Source organism: Sciurus carolinensis, chromosome 11 (assembly GCF_902686445.1).
Source record: "Sciurus carolinensis chromosome 11, mSciCar1.2, whole genome shotgun sequence".
In the NCBI taxonomy this organism is placed as follows: domain Eukaryota; kingdom Metazoa; phylum Chordata; class Mammalia; order Rodentia; family Sciuridae; genus Sciurus; species Sciurus carolinensis.
The window spans coordinates 19,360,969-19,373,386 of NC_062223.1; the positions used below are offsets into that span (position 1 = coordinate 19,360,969).

The following is a 12,418-nucleotide window of genomic DNA, read 5'->3' on the forward strand; positions in this document are numbered from 1 at the left end:
GAAAAAGAAGTTTTATTGCTTTGCTAGCAAAGGAGAAGCACAGTGGACTTCTGTTCCAGAGACTGTGATTCTCCTATAATAATTATCTATTACATGCATAGGATTTTCTCTAGTTTCAGAGTAATTAAAGTTGGAATGAGTACAATTTAAATTTGTCCTACTGAAATAAGTGGAGTTTCTAATCACTTACTGCTGTTTTGGAAAAGAGAAGAGATTTCAGGAGGAAACAAAAACCAGTAATATAGTTGTAGTTTTAAATTTACATTGGTTTGAACTATTTGCATGGACTATGCAGGAATCCCTTCAAAACATCTTTTACATCTTTATTCCTTAGACTATAAATTACAGGGTTTAGCATGGGTATCACTAGGGTGTAGAAAACTGAAGCCATTTTGTCCGTGCTTAATGAGTGGTTGGTCCTTGGTTGCAAATACATGAAAAGGAGCGTCCCATAGAACACAGTGACGGCCACCATGTGGGAAGCACAGGTGGAAAAGGCTTTTTGTCGTCCCTGGGAGGAACGTATTCTCAAAATGGCAAGGACAATGTTGAAGTAGGATATGAGAACGATAATCATGAAGAAAAACAAATTTGTCCCTGAAAAGATAAACACCACTGTTTCTGGTATGTATGTATCAGAGCAGGACAGGGCTAACAAAGGGACGTTGTCACAGTAAAAATGGTTGATTTTGTTGGACGAGCAGTAAGACACAGAGAACACACAAGGCGTAACCACAATAGCTGTACAAAAGCCATAGAGGTAGGTGAGGGACACGAGCAGAAGGCAGATCCTACGAGATACCACCACCATGTAGAGCAGGGGGTTGCAAATGGCCACATAGCGGTCATAGGCCATCACTGCCAGCATGAAGATCTCAGCCACAATGAAAACCAGGAATCCTCCCAGTTGGGTGGCACATTCATAGTAGGAGGTGGTTTTCTTACTTACTAAGAAGTTGACCAGCATTTTAGGGGCAATGACAGTAGAGTAGCCAAGATTGATGACAGCCAGATGTCGGAGGAAAAAGTACATGGGGGTCTGAAGCCGAGAGTCAACACTGGTGAGGGTGATGATGCCCAGGTTCCCTGTCACAGTCAGTCCATAGATGAGCAGGAAGAGCAGGAATAGGGGGATCTGCAGCTCTGGGCGGTCCGAGACTCCCATGAGAACAAACTCAGTCACGTGGGTGAGATTCCCAGAAACCATTTATATTGTTGTGTTTGTCTTTTAATGAGGAAAATGGAAAGATATCAAAGTCACTTTCTCTGTTATGTGCTAGGTTTTTAAGTGCATCATTTAAAATTAGTTTATTTAAAACTTTTAAAATGTTTCAATACTTAATTGCTTTTCTCCCCTTCTTTTCACAAATCATGGAAACAGAAACCCACCAGAGATAATTGAGTTTCTTAGATATGTTTGGATAATAAATTTATTTGTTCATTGTGTGTGTATGTATGTATATATTTGTGTATATATATATATATACATAAATATATATATATATATACAAAAATATATATATATATATATACACACATCAGGGATTGAGCCCAGGGGTGCTTAAGCACCAAAATACATATATAAATATATAAGTGTGTGTGTATATATATATATATATATATATATATTTTTTTTTTAATTTGCAGGCAGCACTCTCTAAGATGCATAGGGCTTCACTGAGTTGATTAGGCTGGATTTGAAATTGCAATTCTCTTGCCTCAGTCTCCTGAGTCGCTGGGATTATTATAATGCAAATATCAGTCATATAGGCACCAAACTTGATGAATATACATATGTGTGTGTATATGTATGCCCACACCTATGTGTTTTCCCAGAGTGCTCTTTAAGAAATCAATGAACAGGCGTTACTTCCAGTTATCTTTCCTTGGCTTCTACAGGTGTCCTTTTCGGGCTATTTTTATCATCAGTCAACCTGGAGAATTTCAATATTTTCCTTTCTCCTTATAAATTGCAGCATCACTTTTTTTCAGCTGCCTGCAAACAGGCCTGAACCTCAATACTTCTTTTTTACAAAAAGTTTTATTCTATTACTTCTACTTTTAAAGTATCAAGCCCTTTTCAATATATTGGAGGAGAAGGTGTTCCACATGAGAACTGCTCCACTATGCACAGAGCACTGTTAACTGAAATTGCACACCTAACAAAGTCCATAATCTGAGTTGTCTCCTAACGTTCTTGAACCTTTCCCTCCTCCTCACTTCCTTCTCTCTATTTTCAGCCCTGTGGACAACTTCAGGCATTTGTAATGCTCAGAAATGTTTGAATAAATTCACATCCAGAAGTCACTTACAGAGCACAAACTTTCCTATGAATTTCAACACAAAATTTGCAAAACACGCTGATTTTACTACTATTTGGTCATACACTGACAATCTCTTTAACATCTAAAGACTAAATATTTAAAAATTATTACTCACTTTTCCGTTATATACACTATATACACAGCAAATCAAAATGCATAAAACATATAGAAACCTGATGTCTGAAAATGTCCAAGTACGGACACACTAACAAATTACCTTTTGCAACTGCCTCCCTCCCACCTCCTCCACATCACTGAACAAGTACAACAGTACTGTACTGCTCACAGAGGTGGTTCAATTATTCCATTCCCCAAAGACCATATCTCATATGAATTTTAGCAAAAAGATATTTACAAGTGATACTTTACTAACTCTAATGTCCTTACCTATTGCTAATTCCTTCCTCTACTGAAATATGACTGATAAATACACGGTTGCTTTACAGTAGCGGTGAGTACACCTGCTGAAATAGTTCCTATAGGACAGCACCAGTTTTCTCGTTTTTTTCCCCGTCCCTCCAGTCTTATTTGACTTAGCATTTGTGCTTGAGTTAGTTTAATTTTCTGTATTCTTTTCAAATTACTCATTAGTACAAATATTTCATACGTCTACTACTACAATAAAGTCATAGTAACAAAAAGTTTCAAAATATATAAGTAAAGTTAGTCATCTTAATGTCCTATTTTATTTCCAAATGTGACAAAATATGAACTAGGAATTATAATATGAATTATTAATTAACTTCTCAGATAATTTTAAAAATTATAGCCCATTGCTTTCTACCACAGAATGATTTCTTTTTTCACTGAGAATCAAACTCAGGACTTCATTCATGCTACATGAGTACTCTACCACTGAGCTATATCCCAAGTCCATGGAATTTGTTATAAACTTATTTAGACATGTATTGTATTTGGGATAAATACTGAATGACCTCATGTCTCCCAGTGCCCACTGTGAACACAGAGATTGACTATTGGCACCAGGGAATATTTCCATCTTAATTTTCTATCATGAGCAAAGCACAGATTCAAAAGAAGAAAGTTTATTTGTTCCTCTGCATACTCAAGCACTCTAATCTATCAATAGAGAAGTTAGACATAATTATTTAAGTTCTGTCACCATATCTGCCACTGAGCAATCTGTAGGCAGACAGTTGAGTCACTTGGAAAGAAAATACACCGTTTCAGTCTAGAGTCTAATTTGAATGTCAACATTTCAAAGTAGTTGGACCTTATATTTAGACTAAGTGATAAGTAAAATATTTGATGTAACCTACCTGTGCAGAGAACGCTGGTGAAGCCCCCAAATCAAGGTTGCTTTGGAGCATGATGAAGACTTACGAGGGTCCGGTGTCCCTGAAGACCTTCCCCCTCAATTATGTTTTCTACTGGGTTCAAATCCCTGGACATGAGAAATACATCTCTCAAATAAAGGCTTGATTCCAGAGGGAAAGCAACAAATAGAATGCTCATTAGTCAGGTAGGAATGAAAGATGAAGATCATGACTTCCCTTAAGCAATCAAACTGGGTAACAAAAGGCGCAGTAATGATATCAATTTCTTTCTCCTTCTCTTGAACTGTACCCCTGCACCCTGTGTTAACTGGGAAGTGCTGCTGCTGGTCCTGGGATGAATAAAATTCAACAGTTAGAAAGCACAGAACTGTGGCATTAATGATCACATGTGAATATAGGAAGTAGAACTGAATATAAGCCGCCATTTTTATTTCAAGAGTAACTCCCCCATGAAGGTAAACTTGAAAACTAGATGATATGCAAAATAAATTCAAAATGTTAATTATTTTAAATAGACCCAATATCAATTGTATTGAAATTTTTAAGATACCCCTCATATACCTGGTCTCATTTCTAGTTTTTAATTAAATAATTAGGATGGAAAAATATTTTTTTCTTCCAAGTTAGCAATGTTCCCTCAAAGCATGTTATCTGTTGAAATTTAAATCCTTACAACATTTTTATGTTTCTTATTGTGTGAATTTTTTATACTATGAACAAAATAAGTGAAAAAGTCATGTCAGTTCACCTATTATCAGTCTCTAAAAAAATACTCAGTAAAGAGATACTCAAAATATTTTTGTTGACTAACTGATGCAATACATAATGGAGTAAAGGAATAAATAAAATATCTATTCTAAAATTCTGCTCTAATATGCATGTTTTATTCCCCATAGGATAACAAAAATGTAAATGTGTTTTTAACTTTGCATGAACAGTATTCATTTTCATGTCATTATCTATATTATTTACTCCTTTTGGTAGAACAAGAGTGGTCTCTTTTCTTCTTGGTATTTTTTAAAAATATATATATGTGTGTGTGTGAGTGTGTGTGTATACACATATACATATACATATATATGTATATATATATTAACTCAGAATCTCAAAAAGAAATCATATGCTATCATGTGCACTTTCTCACTATTCAAAATGTCCAAGATGTAGATAAAACCTAAAGTCCATAGATGGATGACTAGATGCAGAAAATGTGACATGTTCAGAAATGAAATATTACTTAGCTTTAAAAGATAAAGGTAACTTGCAATATTTCACAATGTGGATAAACCATGAAGACATCATCTTAGTGAAATAAGCTGGTCACAAAAGGACCAAATTACACCATTCCACTTTTTTAAGTATCTGAAACAGTCATTCTCATAAAATCAGTAACTAAAATGGTGGTGTGTTGGGACTAGGGAAGGAGATACATATCAAAAGGTACAAAGATTTTTGTTTTTTGTGGGGGAGCGGACCAGTGGTTGAAACTCAGGGACCCTAGACCACTGAGCCACATCTCCAGTCCTATTTTGTATTTTATTTAGAAACAGGATCTCACTGAGTTCCTTAGTGTCTTGCTTTTGCTGAGACTGACTTTGAACTCGAGATCCTCCTGCCTCAGGCTCCCAAATCACTGGGATTGCAAGTGTGCACTGCCGTGTCTGGCTAGGTACAAAGTTTTAGTTGTGGAAAATTAATAAGTTGTGGAGACCTAGTGTCCAATATTGTGCATACAATTAATGTTCTATTGTACACTTAAAAGTTTAAGGGTGTATATTGCATGATAATTTTTTCACTACAATAAAATAAAAAATTTAGAAAAGTAGTGAATAGTTATAAGTAGTATTAGAAATAAGTATGTATGACTATTTAAACTAAAATATTCAAAGTAAAAGATGCCATGCAAAATAAGCTAAAATTTAGTATGACTTCATTTTTATGAACTACCTAAACAATACAAATCCACACCAACGAAACAAATTTTGTAGTACCCAGGGCACAGAAAGGAGGAAAATTTGGAGAAAAATTAGTGGATATCTAGGAGTGATGATAATGTTGTAAAACTGTAGAGAAGTGTTGACTGAACAAACTATGGATATGATAGTTGCTGCTAAATGGTTGTATTTAAGATAGTTAATAATATATTATGTGAATATTATCTCAATTTAAAAAGTGAATTTAGAAAAGTTCAATAATCAGATTACTGATCAATTTGTTCTGCGCTTTTAAAATGAAGTTTATTATTGAACTGTAACACTTGTATACATGCCTAAATAAATTTTGTTATTCTATATAATAAAATAGATTTTCATTTAGTTTATGATGTCTTTTGGCTTGTGGAAGATTTGCATTTCTCTGTCAAATATTAACATTGCTAAATGTTTTCCTGAATTAAACCATACTTGATCTTCATAATGAATTTTAAATAGAAATGAAATTGAGTACATATTCACATTAGTGTTTGATTTACTATAATCATTAAAATTACATTTTATGAAATTGAAACTTAACACACTATTTCCTCTTCCTTTTAATACTGGCCCTGACCCTTACAAGTTATTAGCGTTACCTGAGGAAAGTTCCAACTGCAATGTGTCATTTATGTGGAGGTTGTCATTGGCAACTTTACATTTATGTACTCATTAAAATTACATAGTATGGCCAGGCACACATGCCTGTAATCCCAGCAACTCCAGAGACTGAGGCAGGAGGATTAAGTTCTGGGTCTGTCTCAGCAAGAATCTTAGCTAAAATATTAGGAACTTCGTGAGACCCCTTATCCCAAAATAAAAAATAAGTTGAGTGTCCCTCTGTTCAAGCCCTAGCAAAAAAAAAAACAAAAAAACAAAAAAAAACAAAAAAAAACCAAAAATAGAATATGATTTTGCACATTTTAAGTTAATTTTTAAAACACTGAATGTCTGTCTAGTAGTGAAAATTTATTTCTTCTCTCAGATATGTATTTTGAACTTTTCCAAGTCATTCTATTTGGATATTAATTGTTCCTGGTTTTGCTGGATCTAGAAATACATTACATGTCTGCAAATTGTCTAACAATTTTGCACTCCCACTAGGAGAGTGGGAACGCTTTCCTTAATCCATCTCCCATCATTCTTTGGTTTTCCTTACTGTATACTTTTGTCAATTTTATGAGTTTGTAAAAGTATTTTATGTGCATTTATATTTTCACATTATTACTAAACTATATGCATAAGTCATAAGATACTATCATTTTGTGATTTTTCTGTGCATATACATTGTTTCTATGGATCTTAGCTCTATTGTTTATTAATCCAACAAATGAGCAATAGTACCTATTTTCCCTAGTCCATAGCTTCCTCTATCATTATATTTGCTATTATTTTTGTGCAAACTTCAGAAACTTTAAATTGCAAAATGTATCAATCTTTGTGATTTTCATTTGTGTTTAAGGATCTTTTCCATGCTCTGAATGATACACACACACACACACACAAACACACAAGAGAGAGAGAGAAAAGGGAGAGAGAGAGAGAAGCACAATTTGTTTGTCCTTGTTTGCATGTCCTGCATAAGCATGGATAACATGTATCAGTAACCATGATTTAATTCTGACATTTGAAGAGGAAACTGTGTGAGATGTTCTGAATAGGAACCGGCCAAACAAAAGCAGAGACACTGTGGAAGGAATTGATGATAAGAAATATTCTGTTTATGTATTTTTTCATGTATTAGTTGAACATAATAACATTTTATGGATATCCTTGATAAAATTGTTTCATAAGGGGATTTTCCTGTTCAAATTAAAGAATAATGTTTCCCCTTCAGGAAGAAAGTAGAATTAAAAAAAATAAAAATGATAAATGAAAAAGAAGGAAATGAGAGAGAATACTAACAGTCTTAGAAACTTTCATTTCAACATTAGGTGGTCAAGGGCTAGGGAGATAGTTCAGCTGGTAGAGTGCTTGCCTCGCAAGCACAAGACCCTGAGTTCAATCCCCAGTACCGCAAAAAAAGAAAAAAAAAATTAGTTGGTCAAAGTTTATGTACACTGGAACTTATAAAAAATTTCCACATCTATTGAAATGTGATAGACATGCATTCTTTTTTAGTCTCTTATTAAGGTGAATGACATTATGATATTTGAATGTTAAAGTAATATAAATTTGCTTAAATATGATTTTTTACTGTTTTTACACATCACTAGATTTGTCAGCTAACATTTTATTTGAAATTTTTGCACGTATTATTTCTTCATTGACCTTTGATAGTCAAGGAATATGCCTCCAAACGTTTGAAAATACAACATTTCTTCAGGATTCTGGAAGAATCTGTAGAAATAGTTATTCCTTTCCTCCTTAGCAATTAATAGAACTCACCATTCAGGCCAACTGGACCTAATCTTAAGGTGGTGGTAAAGTTATTTTCAGTATAAATTTCCATTTCAAGAGTCTTAATTAATTTTTTCTCATTTATATCTTGGTATCCATATAAATGAAAAACACAATATACTGCTTTTTATTATTTTAACTTCAAGTACAGATTGCTTTTATAAAGACATTCTAAATATCATGACAATTTTTGTATACTTCTTATTCTAAACTGCATTGAGCTTCCTGAATCATCATTGTACAAATGGTTGAACATTGTTGACACAAACTACCTTAGTAAAGGTTTTACCAGATTACAATTCCTGATTTTTAAAACTATATTTTATGGAAAAATATGTAACTGTCTGATATATCTTATACATCTACTTACCAATGAAAAACAGAGTAACTTTCAGAATGAATAAAATATTTTACCAAAATTTAAACCTCAATACATTTTGTTCTGTTTTTGATTTATCATTTGAGGGATTATGAAAAGTTACACTAAGGTCTGGGGATTCAACTCAGTGATAGAGTGCTTGCCAAGCATTCAAGAAGACCTGGGTTTGACCCCCAGTACAGAAAAAAAAAAACAAAAAACAAAAAACAAAGTCACACAAAAGTCACACAAAATTTGTAATAAAAGTGAAATAATGTTTTAAATTAATTTGGAGTGTTTTTTCAAGTATAGCTATTAGAAATATGTATCTTTCTCATACATTTTATTCACTGAATTAATTTTGGAAACATAACATAATTTAAAATAGTGAACACGAATTTGAGGAAACAATCAGTTCATACGTAGCATAAAGTGCCATGAAAACAAATCAATGAAAATAATGAAAAAGTGTTCCAGATTTTAGAGAGGTTTACAATGAATTAGTTCCTGAAAATGACCAGTACTACTATCAATACAGAGCATAATCCACTCTTATTAGAAGTAATTAGGGGGGTAGGGAAAAATAGAGGTACTTTGGATTAGGCTGGGGGAGTGAAGGAAGGTGAGGGGGCATAGGATTAGAAAGGATAGTAGAATGAACCAGACATTATTACCCAGTGCACATATATGATTACATGACCTGTGTGATTCTACATCATGTACCACCAGAAGAATGAGAAGGTATACTCCATTTATTTTTGAACTGTCAAAATGCATTCTACTGTTATGTATAACTAATTAGAACAAAGGGAAAAAAAGAAAAAAAAAAGCAATAAAGCATAGAGCAAATTGTAGGATTACCTGTTTGATTTTTCCCAGGCAGAAAATCAAATCAACTCAAAGAATGGATCCTAAGTGACATATGGATCAAATGTGAGGAATGTCAGTCACAAGAAACAGCAGCAGACTTACTTTGTCATAAGAGTAAGCATATAATGAAAGAAAAATACAAGTAAAGTGTGACTTTTCAACAAAAATTTTTCTTTTACTTTACAGAGGTAAGGAAGAGTAACTAGACATTAGGAATTATTTGCCATCAGAAATCAGTATCAACTCAGTAAGAAAAGTCAAAGGGCAAAAGTCTGGAAACTTCTTTGTCAGAACTCAAGAAATCTCTCTCAATGTGAGTATTCACTCACATATACACATGCACTGAAATAGAATCAGATGCTGTACTGAAGTCATGAGCTATTGATATTCAAATACAAATCATTAAAAAGACTGTGTTAGATTTAGACAAAAGTAAAGAAACTGTCAAGAAAAGAGTAAGACCCTAAGATGCCCCTGTGGATTATGGAATTTGAGCACATACATATGACTGATTTCAACAAATAACCATGTTATGCTGAACCTCCCAATTCTACAACCAACCCTGATTTTAACATAATCCATAGAAATGTATGAAGCACTGTATAGAGGGAAAAAAGGGGAGAGGGGTGGGGGGGAAGGGAAAAATGGCAAAATGAATCAAACAACATTGCCCTGTGTAAATTTATGATTACACGAATGGTATGCCTTTACTCCATGTACAGAGAATCAAAATGTATCCCATTTGTTTACAATAAAAAAAAGAAAAAAAAAGAAATGTATGAAGCATAAAACACATGGAATGTGCTTACCCCCCCCCAAAAAAAGAAAAGCCAAATACACATGGAGATGCTGCAAATTTTACTGTAATAGTTGAGAATGTTGCAGAAACCACTAAGCTGCCCAGCAGTGCCTACTCTTCTTCCTCACTCCCATTCAGCAAACAACTCTGTAAATGCCCTTTTTGTCTTTAAATCTGAAGACCATACTATGGTACATTTTTTCAAGCATCACATTCAACCCTATGTACATGTATGATTATGCAAATGGTATGAATCTACATCATGTACAACCATAGAAACGAAATGATGTACCCCATTTGTGTACAATGAATCAAAATGCCTGACTATAAAAATAAATAAATAAATAAATAAAATAATTAAAAATATAAGTCATAAAATGTAACAGCATGTAATTCTATGATAAAACTAGAATAAAAATATGGGTACTACAAGAAAAAGAAAATTAAAAAACTTCCAACTGGTAAAAGAAAAAAAAAAAAAAAGATTCAGTTTTTGTCCCCAAAGAAAAATCTTTTAAATATTTTGTTTCACTGATTTTTATGGCATTCTGATGTCTGACTATTACTAAGACAGCCAGTGTTTTAATATGTTGAACTCATTTGTACTTGCTACAGATTCTAGAGGAAACAACATGTTAACATTCAAATCTTATTTGATGGGTCATAAGGTTTATGAACTTTAGTAAAAAAATATTATGTATTTTTTTCCATGTCCTCTGAAGAGCATACTTTACATCTTTGTTTCTCAGGCTATAAATCAAGGGATTTAACATGGGGATGACCATAGTATAAAATATGGAAGCCACTTTATCAGTGTCCAAGGAGTGGTTGGACTTGGGCTGCACATACATAAATATCAAAGTCCCATAGAACACAGTGACCGCTGTCAGGTGGGATCCGCAGGTGGAGAAAGCCTTGCGCCTGCCCTCAGCTGACTTCATCCTGAGAATGGCTTTGAGAATGAACAGATAGGACACAAGGACAATCAGAAGAGAGGAAATCAAATTAAAAGCTGCTAAAAACAGATTCATCACTTCAATCTCATGTGTGTTTGAGCAGAGCAAAGATAACAAGGGGAGACTGTCACAGTAGAAATGACTGATGACATTGTAGCCACAGAAGGGCAAAGTAAAAATCTTTGTGGTGATTAGAAGTGACACAATTGTGCAGTAGAGATAGGGGATTGCCATCAGAACCCAACATACCTTCTGTGACATGATGACAGTGTAGAGGAGAGGGTTACAGATGGCCACATAGCGATCAAAGGCCATTGCAGAGAGAATAAATAGCTCACAAGCAATGAACACAAGAAAGCAAGCAAGCTGTGCAGCACAAAAATAATAGGAGATTGTATTTTGATCGAGAACAAAATTTGCTAACATTTTGGGACCCACAGCTGTAGAATAACCCAGATCTGTAATAGCCAGGTGCCTCAAGAAAAAGTACATGGGTGTTTGCAGGCTGTGGTCCACCTTGGTGAGGATGATCATGCCCAAGTTTCCCACCAGTGTGCTCATGTAGATGATGAGGAAGAGCCCAAACAGTGGAGCCTGCAGCTCAGGGCGCGAAGTGATGCCCTTCAGAATGAACTCATGTACCACTGTGAGGTTGTATTTCTCCATCCAAGTTTATCACAAAACCTGTTCTGGACAGAGACATCATCAGAGTCAATAGATTTCAAATATTATCACCTGGGGACTTCTATTAAGCAAGGTTGATGTAAATAAGATAGATGGAAAGTTTTCCATTTAAAATTTTTGAAAATAAACTCACCTTTCTTAAAAGAGAAAGATAAATAGTGTTAGAGACAGAGGCGGATCAGTGATGCTATTTAGGGTTCTTTACTCACAATACTATTCACTGCTGAAGATAATTTGCCCCAGTTCGTTGGTGACAGGCTTTTGGCATCTAATCAGAGGCTAGTTAGGCCGCTAAACATCCCACTGTATTCAATATCCACCCCGAAATTATCAATAGCTCCAAATGTAAAGATTTGAGAGAAAGAGAAAGAGAGAGAGAGAGAGAGAGAATAACTGGAGATGATAGATAGCACATGTGAATATTATAAAAGAATAAACACAATAGTAACTTTGGGTGATAGGTATATCAGAAATTATAGCACTTCTTTAAGTTTTATATTTACCATTCATGTAATTTTAATTAAATAGTAACATTTATTAATCAAGTTCAGTAACATGGTACAAAAAACATATACCAATTCTGTAATAAGAATTTTGAATGATAAATATACATATAACTCTCTAATTCAAATATTGTTCTTTCAATCCTTGTACCTACAGGTATTAGAGCAGAAGATGATAAAAACTTTGGTAGATATTACATAGATGTAAGAATAGGAAAACCATAATGGATCACATTGCAAATTGTCTTTATGCCAA

At 34.0% G+C, this 12,418-nt stretch overlaps 2 protein-coding genes across 2 annotated transcripts; both read right to left on the bottom strand.

Moving 5' to 3' along the window:
• Positions 1 to 274: 274 nt before the first annotated feature.
• LOC124960159 (olfactory receptor 8J3-like) lies at positions 275 to 1,207 on the bottom strand. The gene has a single exon (XM_047518731.1). The coding sequence runs from the start codon at positions 1,205 to 1,207 to the stop codon at positions 275 to 277; it is 933 nt and encodes a 310-aa protein (XP_047374687.1).
• A 5,394-nt stretch (positions 1,208 to 6,601) lies between these two features.
• On the bottom strand, positions 6,602 to 11,641 carry LOC124959118 (olfactory receptor 8K3-like). The gene is made up of 2 exons (XM_047517755.1): positions 10,737 to 11,641; positions 6,602 to 6,683 (listed from the first exon to the last, which is right to left on the bottom strand). The coding sequence occupies exons 1-2, from the start codon at positions 11,639 to 11,641 to the stop codon at positions 6,602 to 6,604; spliced, it is 987 nt and encodes a 328-aa protein (XP_047373711.1).
• Between the last annotated feature and the right edge of the window lie 777 nt (positions 11,642 to 12,418).